The sequence below is a fragment of the Ictalurus punctatus genome, chromosome 14 (genome assembly GCF_001660625.3).
Source record: "Ictalurus punctatus breed USDA103 chromosome 14, Coco_2.0, whole genome shotgun sequence".
NCBI lineage: Eukaryota > Metazoa > Chordata > Actinopteri > Siluriformes > Ictaluridae > Ictalurus > Ictalurus punctatus.
The window spans coordinates 18,101,615-18,112,031 of NC_030429.2; the positions used below are offsets into that span (position 1 = coordinate 18,101,615).

At 38.0% G+C, this 10,417-nt stretch overlaps 1 protein-coding gene across 2 annotated transcripts; it reads left to right on the plus strand.

The window, feature by feature from the left end:
• Nucleotides 1–3,461: 3,461 nt before the first annotated feature.
• pim3 (Pim-3 proto-oncogene, serine/threonine kinase) lies at nucleotides 3,462–9,890 on the plus strand. Of its 2 annotated transcripts, XM_053685674.1 has the most exons (7): nucleotides 3,462–6,401; nucleotides 6,665–7,302; nucleotides 7,530–7,639; nucleotides 7,768–7,818; nucleotides 7,919–8,282; nucleotides 9,169–9,345; nucleotides 9,450–9,890. In XM_053685674.1, the coding sequence occupies exons 2-7, from the start codon at nucleotides 7,215–7,217 to the stop codon at nucleotides 9,635–9,637; spliced, it is 978 nt and encodes a 325-aa protein (XP_053541649.1). In that variant the 5' UTR covers nucleotides 3,462–6,401; nucleotides 6,665–7,214; the 3' UTR covers nucleotides 9,638–9,890. The 2 variants fall into 2 exon arrangements, with proteins under 2 accessions (XP_053541649.1, XP_017341747.1); XM_017486258.3 differs by lacking the exon at nucleotides 3,462–6,401 and having other exon boundaries at nucleotides 6,482–7,302.
• Nucleotides 9,891–10,417: the final 527 nt, after the last annotated feature.

The following is a 10,417-nucleotide window of genomic DNA, read 5'->3' on the forward strand; positions in this document are numbered from 1 at the left end:
GAAGGCAATAAAAGTGAACATGTGGATTATCTATCATATGCTTATGAACTACTTCTACTACTACTACTACTCCTACTACTACTGCTGCTACTACTACTACTAATAATAATAAAAAATAATACTACTGTTGCTACTACTACTACTACTACTACTACTACTACTACTACTAATAATAATAAATAGTACCACTGTTGCTAATACTACTACTACTACTACTTATTCTACTACCAACTCCAGCAGAACATCAATTGGTGTAAGGACTTTATTGAGTGATTTTACAAAGTCACTGTGGTCTGTTAGATGTTTCTCAAAAACCAAAGCATATCTCTATATAAATTTATTTTATCATATTTCTAAATTGAATATTTAACATTGTCATTGAATTGCCAGTGGGTATTAGGTATACTTGCCTTGTAACTTTACTGAATGTTTGACACCCTCTCCATGGGTGGTGCTTCTAAAATCCTGCAAGGATTACTCGAGGTGAGATATTTTTGGTGCTCTGTGTTTATGTTGGCATAAGAAGGAAAGCACAGAGTTATATAAGCAGTTCTGCAGCCTACGAAATGTAAGACCAAATGTTCTTCTAACTATGTGCTCTGCAGTGGTTCGGAGTTCAGTAGTCATCTGTCTCTTCATTGTCTGCCACTCCAGCAGCTTCATCTACTGAGTACTCTTCTCTAAAACCATTCTCCTCATTACATCGATAAACCACCCTATTAAACTATTTTGAGTCATCCAAGTTGAAGCATTTTAGTCAAAATGCACACCATGAGGAAATTAGATTTTTTTGCATCAGGAATCTCATGATGTTTAAAGGTGAATTTTAGTAATATTGAATGGGCTAGTCTTGTCAGTACCCAAGATGGAGACGGATTTTGCATAGTAACACGATAATTAAATGATACCATAGTAGAATTATGTTCTGAATCAAACAAATATATTCCTCCTCATGCTAGGATCCTATTCACTGTGACTGGAAAGCTAATTACTAGCTAACATTTTTGGCATATTTATAAGACAAGAAAATATTGTGAATTTAACAGAAATACTTTTGAAATTGGGCAATATTGCATAGTAACACTATTGCGAATACTGACAAAAGATCCAAACATATATCTTGACACACTTAAATTGGAGCACAGCTCACTGTTAGCTATAAGCTCTTAGCTTAGGCAGTCACTGCAGACTCCAGTGAAACATAGCTAAGAATAGTCTGATAGCTAACAGGGGCTATAGCTGACATGACAATATTTCTAAGAGAAGTTAGCTTTGAAATGTGTATGCAATTGCAATGTAAATAACAATTAGATTACTGATTTAAAGCCACACCTGATGATATCATCTCTTTCATCTCTTTATGTCTGTGATAAGTGTATTTTATACTTTTTGGAGCCATTTGGGTCTCTGTGGCTACTACTTTGAATTGGGTTTTCTTGTTAGCTTGGTAATAGCATACGTGCTTATTCATCACTCACTCCCGAGATATAAACTGTATATCCTCTCTCAGTGCTCTGAATTTTTCAGATGTCCCTCAATCTGTAACCTGCAGGCCAGTGAATACTGGGACCACATGCAGAGGTGGGATTTCGGGTTCCCACTATTCCTCATATTCACATGCCTCTATTTTTAATATATTTTTTAATGTTAAAGTCTGGTGCACAGTTTTGTTTGTTTGTTTGTTTGTTGCTGTTTTTTTGTTTATTTATTTATTTTTAAAAATTTTTTGCTTCTCAATAAGATTTTCTTTGTCACTCTCTTCTTTGATTTGTTCATTAGATGTCTGGATCCGGGTGTGTATATCGGTGTGTTTTGTGATATTGAATATCTATTATAAAATGCCACATTCAGGTAATTGAAGTCTTGTACTAACCAGTCGACACCAAAATGCATTCATGTGATGAAGGATGAGAACTCCAGTCACAGAGAAGGAGAGTGGTTAAAGGTCAGTGGGTTTTTCTTCTGGAAAAAAGAAAGAGAGCTCTCTGTGACCTAGATTCCACAGTCCCCCAGTCATAACACTGCTCCCTCCACGTGATCACAGCTCTTAGTCAAAACACTAATGTAAGGTTTGGAGGTTTCACCCTGGTGGGGGGTGAGGGGGGCGATATTCCAGAGGCCTGTGTGTGAAGAGGAGTCTTTGATCTCCTAAATGTTTACAGGTGGTGAAGGAAGATGACTAGCTGATAAACTCTTTACATGGCAACAGCACAAACACAACTGTTTCTAATTTTAACGTCGCACAAAGGGACCATGAACAGGAAGCCTTTGCCAATAATTGTTGTGGTGGTGTTTCCAATGACACAGAGATTTTCTTATATGACCAGCATGAGTCAGCATTATGATCTATTAGCTATTCTCACATGATTACATGAAACCTGAGACCTATCATTTGCAGGCCCCCTAACTGAAGCTCCTTCCAGATTATATTTGGTTAGTTCTCATTTAAATAGAGTTCATTCATTCAAATTCCTTCACTGGATCACTGGATCCAACACTATTTACTGACATTTTTCCTAGTTATATATACAATGTATATACAGTACCCTCCACTAATATTGGTACCCTTTGTAAATATGAGCAAAGAAGGCTGTGAAAAATGGTCTTTATTGTTTAACCTTCGGATGTTTTGTTCACAAAAACACTCTGTTCTCATGGATATCAAACCACTGCAAACAAAACACAGATTTATCTTCTTTGTAAATGTTCTATTGAAATAAATGTTGATTGATTATCCAAAGAAAAAAAAAACTTTATTATTGGTGTATGGCTGGCTTCAGTCACAGAGACCGCTCAACTGGCCTTGTTTCAATAGCAATATTAAATAAAGTTTCATCTGCATTTAGGGGAAAAGCATCAGTAAAAAGGATTGGATCCAGTGGTTACTGCAAATGAATTTGAATGAATGAATTCTATTTAAATGAGAGCAACGTTTATAATGTTTTTTTAAATAAAAAAAACCTTCTCACCCTCTCTCTCTCTCTCTCCCTCTCTCTCTCTCTCTCTCTCTCTCTCTCTCTCTCTCTCTCTCTCTATATATATATATATATATATATGTATTTATATATCCGCCTTGTGTGTGCGGACTTTGCAGGTTTTCCCCGTGCTGCTGCTGGGGTTTCCGGGTACTCCGGTTTCCTCCCCCAGTCCAAAGACATGCATGGTAGGCTGATTGGCATGTCCAAAGTGTCCGTAGAGTAGGAATGGGTGTGTGAATGTGTATGTAATTGTGCCCTGCGATGGATGGTGATGGATGGGACCCTGTCCAGGGTGTACCCCGCCTTGTGCCCGATGCTTCCTGGGATAGGCTCCAGGTTCCTCCGTGACCCTGAAGAAGGATAAGCGGTATAGAAGATGGATGGGTGGATGGATATATATATATATATATATATATATATATATATATATATATATATATAGAGAGAGAGAGAGAGAGAGAGAGAGAGAGAGAGAGAGATATTTCTATCTGCACTTCAAATGAACTAACTCTGTCACAGAAAGGTGCTTAATAATTTTGTATAAGACACTTTCAGTTATTCCAATTAATGCTTGAAACTCAACAAATATTAGAAAATATTTAGATCTGTATCCACACTATACAAGTGTAAGGCTATTAGGAAAAATAAAATACACTCGTTTCTTTGGTATCTAAATTTGAGCGCTACGTTTACTGCCAGTGTTTATAATGTAAGAGCTTGTTTGCTCTTGGCAGTGAGTCATTTAGTGACCCTCTCCTTAAAAGTATATAGACAGATAAAAATCCTCTTGGCACCTAGAGCATATCAGATACCTTTTAAGTCTTTTGTACCTTTTTTGTACATAATCTTTTGTGTGGTCTTTACACTGGCTGGCTTCTTGGCACCATAGCACCTAACCTGTTCCACCCATATTTGGTTTGATTGTCTTTATCCTGTTCTATTTATACACACCCTCAGCTAAATATATATATATATTTCATATACAAATTAGGGTACTGTTGGTTCATTATATAGACTTACAGTGCACTCCACTAATATTGGTACCCTTGGTAAATAGGAGCAAAGAAGGCTGTGTAAAATTGTCTTTATTGTTTAACCTTTTTATCTTTTGTTAAAAAAAAAAAATCACAAAAATACCCTGCTTTCGTGGAGATCAAACACTCTGAGTCTTCTCCTATAATGCCTGATGAGGTTGGAGAATACATGGCAAGGGATCTGAGACCATTCCTCCATACAGAATCTCTCCAGACCCTTCAAATTTCGAGGTCTACGCTGGTGGACTCTCCTCTTCAGTTCACCCCACAGGTTTTCAAGTCAGGGGACTGGGATGGCCATGGCAGGACCTTGATTTTGTGGTCAATAAACCATTTTTGTGTTGATTTTGATGTATGTTTTGCATCATTGTCCTGCTGGAAGATCCAAACACTGTCCATTTTAAGCTTTCTGGCTTTTCATTTAATATCTGTTGATATTTGTTAGAGTCCATGATGCCATGTATGTCCAGGTCCTCTGGCAGAAAAACAGCCCCAAAACATAAAGGAACCACCACCATATTTAACCATGCGTATGAGGTACTTTTCCATATGGCTTCCTCTCTGTGCACTAAAACCATCTCTGGTGTTCATTGCCAAAAAGCTCTATTTTGGTTTCATCTGACCATAGAACCCGATCCCATTTGAAGTTCCAGTAGTTTCTGGCAAACTGAAGATGCTGGAGTTTGTTTTTGGATGAGAGAAGAGGCTTTTTCCTTGAAACTCTTTCAAAGAACTTGTGGTGATGTGGGTGACTTTGAATTGTAGTTTTGGAGACTTTCTGACCCCAAGACGCAATTAACTTCCGCAATTATCTAGCTGTCATCCTTGGAGATTTTTTGGCCACTCGAACCATCCTCTTCACAGTGCATTGAGAGAATATAAACACACTTCCTCTTCCAGTTTGATTCATAACATTTCCAGGTGACTGGGACTTCTTAATTATTGCCTGAAAGTGGAAATGGGCATTTTCAATGCTTGTGTTATTTTCTTATAGCCACTTCCCATTTTGTGAAGCTCAACAACCTTTTGCTGCACATCACAGCTATATTCCTTGGTCTTACCCATTGATATGAATGACGGGGAATTTGGCCTGTGTGTTACCTCATATTTATACCCCTGTGAAACAGGAAGTTATGGTTGAACAATTTCCTGTTCCTAGTTACCCAGATGTACTGAAAAATTTTAAATATCAATGGGAATATACTTCAAATATATATTTTTTTCATATGAATTCATAGGGGTGTTATATAGGTGTACAACACTGTTGCACACCTATATTTATCAAATATTTTTTATAAACCTGTGTTTTGTTTGAAATTGTATGATATCCATTGTTCACATATAAATTCATATAAATTCAATTGAACCAAATCAAATTTTAACAGCCTTCTTTGCTCATATTTACCAAGGGTGCCAATATTAGTTGAGGGCACTGTACTGATAGAATTTACTGTATCTTCAAAATGCCATCCATACTCATCCATGACACTGCAGGTACAGACCCGTTGGTGCACTATATCCATGTTTAACCCCCAAGCTGGTGAGTGTACAATGCCTGGTGAAAGCTGTCCTGGATTGCACCAACATTTCTCAGAAAAGACTGTTACTTTGGAGGAATTAAGAGGCATAAATACTGTAGCTGCGATATTGCTAGTTTATTGTTATTGTAAATTAATAGCATGTACGCATGTATAGACTTAGCACTAGGCAAAGGTAAGCAACTGCGTAGGGCCCCCAGAAGCCAACAGCCCCCTAAAAATGCAAATTAGATATATTCTTAACTATTAACGCTAAATAACGTATGTTGAAAATTTAAATATCTTTGTTAAAACATTTAATAGGGCCTCATTCCTATATTTTGCCTAGGGCCCCTGAATCACTAAATCCCTCTGCCACTGCATATCGATGAAATTTTCTATTGTGACCAAATCAACCACATACCCAGGACATATTGTACAGTAAATCATCTATTCTAAACCAGGAATTTTACAAACCAATTTGCTATCATGGTTATTCCTAACCTAATTAGTACGAAAACGAATTGCTTTCAGGGCCATCTCAATGTACTATTGAGTATCTACTTTCTATTTCTATTGAAACTCAGTGGTGCCTCTGGAAGAACCTGCAAAACCCTCTTAAAAACAGTTCATTAAGGGTTCACTGGGTTCTACTTTCAAATAGGAAAAGCACTTTGTTGTAAGGTCCCTCTAGAGCTGAAGAATGCTTAAGGTGTCTAAATTTCATGTAGTGTAGGCCTGTACAATGCATGTCTTGGGACTGAGGGAGGAAACTAGAGTACCTTGAGGAAACCCCCAAAGCATGGGGAGAACTTGCAAACTCTGCGCACACACACAGGGTGGCGCTGGGAAACAAACCCCCAACCCTAGAGGTATGAGGCAAACGTGCTAACCACTAAGCCACCATGAGCCCATTATTATTATTATTATTATTATTATTATTATTATTATTATTATTGTTGTTGTTGTTGTTGTTGTTGTTATTATTATTATTATTACTGTTGTTATTATTATTAGTAGTAGTAGTATTAACAATAATAATAGGCTAATACTAATTAGTTAGCTGTTATATAGCTTAACGGCACACTTTTCCGCGTGTTGTAAGCTAATTAAGGTTGTTGTTGTTTTTTTTCAGGTTTATCCTATCACAGTATGTACTGGTTTTCCATTTCATATGCCGTAAGCTTTCAGACTAAGTATCCTTGGGCGCTTCTCTCTATAGTTCCCTAGTGTAGATATTTACAGCCACAGATAGGAATATTTAAATTTTATTATAATGACCTTAGCTTAATCACGTTTCATTATATCAGAATTTCGTTTATTTGATGGTTTTTATTTTATTCATAGACTATATCTACCGCAGCGGATTTTTGAGTGTTCTTTCGGTATTAGTGTGAGATCAGCATGGCGGAGGGATTTGCACATTGTGTCTCTGAAGCTCTAAAATGATGATGAGTGTTGGTCCTCACTCTTGCACACACACACGCACGCGCGCGCTCGCGCGGACTTTTGCAGTGGAGCGCAGTGTTCAGACACACACACAGGATTTAGTCGGCTCTGTTACTATGGCTGGGAAAGAACATTAGAGTTATAGGATACATGAGATTTTATTTAGGCTATACTTAGAACATTTTATTTAACTTCGTGGATTTTGGAGATTCGTTCATTTCCAGATATCTTCAAAGATGCTGCTGTCCAAATTTGGATCTTTTTCTCACATTTGTGGTACGACTAACATTGACCACTTGCCGGTGAAAATTCAGCTGCAATCAGGTACTTTTTGCAAACAGTTTTCTATAACCTATTGTTTCTTAAATGTATTACTCTGTGAAGTGCATTAAATTAAAACGTGGAATTTCACAATTTAGTGTAGCCTAACCCATGGACGCGCGCGCGCGCGCGTGTGTGTGTGACCTCAAATTTGGAGCCATTTTGTTGCTCGTAGGGACTAACGTACGCATTTCTTTTTCTATTTCACGAGTGGTGTTTATTTCCTACAGCTAAAGTGGAGAAGGAGCAGTTTGATAAGGTGTACCATGTGGGCTCGGTGCTGGGAAGCGGTGGATTCGGGACTGTGTACGCCGGCACTCGCGTTTCAGACGGTTTGCCGGTAAGTGAGAGGTTTTGCTTTGTTTTGCTGGCAGCAGCACATGGCCTCGGTCAGCGCGGAAACAACGTGGCAAGTGTGTGTGTGTTTGTGTGTTTCATCTGAGGGTTCTCTGTGTGTTTCTTATTCAGGTCGCTGTTAAACACGTGGCCAGGGAAAGAATTTCCGAATGGGGCACAATTGTAAGTATCAGGCTATTACTGTAGGTTACATAGAGATTATATAGAATGAATTATATGTATGTATTTATGCCATCTCTGGAATGTCGCATCTCCTTTGCAGAACGGCTCACTGGTCCCGCTGGAGATTCTCATGATGAAGAAAGTGGGAAACACATTTCAGGGTGTTATTAAACTGATCGATTGGTACGAGAGGCCTGACGGGTTTTTGATCATCATGGAGCGGCCGGAGATGGTTAAGGATTTATTTGACTATATCACCGAAAAGGGCGCACTGGATGAGGACACAGCCCGGGGATATTTCCGCCAGGTCTTGGAGGCTGTGCGACACTGTTACAGCTGCGGTGTCATACACCGGGACATTAAAGACGAAAACCTGCTGGTCGATTTACGCACAGGAGAGCTTAAACTCATCGACTTTGGCTCAGGGGCCATTCTCAAGGATACCGTGTACACTGAGTTCGATGGTAAGTCCTTTACTTTGACCCCCCGTTAAGCATACTTTAAACCGACGTGTTAAAAAGTAACTGATCGGTTCATACTGACGTGTGTTATGTTTATTATAGCCAACCCAGATTTGTTGACCAAATCAGGACTGTTTTATTATAATTTGATAGAATAGCATAAAATGCTGATAATGATAATGAGAGCTGACAACACTTGAAAGAGTGCCCTTGATTCTCTATCTGCGTGTCACTGTTGTGAAATCTGAGTAGAGACGTCACGTGAGTGTTGTTTTTGTTTGGTAACCATGTCCGTTTGGATGTCGGTGGTCGGTACAGAAACCTCTAGACAAGAGGCTTTCTTATGGGAAATGACTCATGCTGAGCGTATTTAAACACACCACTGTACGTACTTTGACGTGTTTGAAAGCGTTAACTGCCTTAGTTACTTTGTTTTTATTATTATTCGCTGCTACTCTATGATGGAGACGGATTTGTACTGGGGAGGGGGATTGGGTGGATGCTGACCACGCCCCTTCTTGTCACCTGACTCAGCTTTTCTTGCAATATTGCTTTGTAATCCAAACGCTTAGAGATTATAATACTTATTATTATTATTATTATTATTATTATTATTATTATTATTATAATAAAGGATGCTTCACAAATATAACAAGAACCCCAAGACAAATATAAAACATTCTCTCACACAAAATGAGAGGTTGTGTTAAAGAAACGTTTTAAGACTGAACTATAAAGAAGGAAATAATATTTACAGAGAGACATACAAGTCGTGTAACAAAGTGTTGGGGCTATGACAATAGCTGAAAAGATTTTGCAGTAAATTCTTATCAGTATACAGTTGATTGCAATCTGTAAAGTATTTAATCTTTTTTTTTTTTAATTGCAGGTACAAGAGTCTACAGCCCACCAGAATGGATTCGCTACCACAGGTACCATGGACGCTCTGCAACGGTGTGGTCACTTGGTGTGCTGCTGTATGATCTGGTTTGTGGAGACATACCATTTGAGCATGACGATGAGATTTTGAAATGTCATCTCTTCTTCAGAAGGACAATCTCCCCTGGTATGCACATCATTTTACCTGCCATACCATATAGCAAAATCACATTTCTTGGTTCATTTTAAAGATATAATAACGTTTACTGTTTCCTCCTTGGTCCTCTGCAGAGTGTCAGCAACTCGTCAAGTGGTGTCTTAGCTTGAGACCATCGGACAGACCTACATTGGAACAAATATTTGAGCATGAGTGGATGCATACAGAGAAAGACTCAAAACCTCTGACTGGGGACATCACACTTCATGCAATCCGCACAGACTCGTCATCCAGCACAAGTTCAAGCAAGGAAAGCCTCTGACAGCAACGGATATACTAACTGATCATTTATCACCCAAAATAGTTTGGACTTAATTTTTTTTTGTTTCAAGTGAATATTTTTTTTAACACTCATGGGAAGTGCAAATGCAGTAATGCTAGCAACCCTATGGCCATACTCTTTGCTCTTATAGAGCCTATTATTTTAATTTAGTTTGAACTGTTACTTACTAGTGCCTTTTTCATCCCTAGAAAGCTGCTTGGTGGGACAATAAAAACTTTTTATTTGCTCCCTCGCCCCCTTGTGGTGGACTATGTTCTCTCTCCACCTCATTGCCACACGCATTCTACTACATCTCAGCTCTTGCCACATATTGGCTTTTGGATGGTAGATACTTTTAGTGAATTGCACAATCAATGCAATATGAATAGATTTCAAGTTTTTGAATACAAGTATTTGTATTTATTTATATTCACTCCCATGTGTTATTTATTCATATGAAGCAAACATTCCACATTCTGTGGCTATTTATTTATTTATTCATTTTATGAATAATGCTAGATTTGATACCCATGCCTTATCCTGTAGTTAAATTGAAATACCCACAAATAAACTATGCCTGTCTTATACTGATACAAATTTAAGTGGGGAGTGTTTAAGTGATTGCATTCTAATGTACCTTGACTCTAGAAGCTGTTATCTGTTTTCCATGCTAGATGAAATTAACATTCTAGTTCATACGTCCACTGTGACTGTGGATTTCTCCAGTTTATTTTTTTTATAACAATAAATTTGTTCATCTGAAACTTGTTTAATACTATT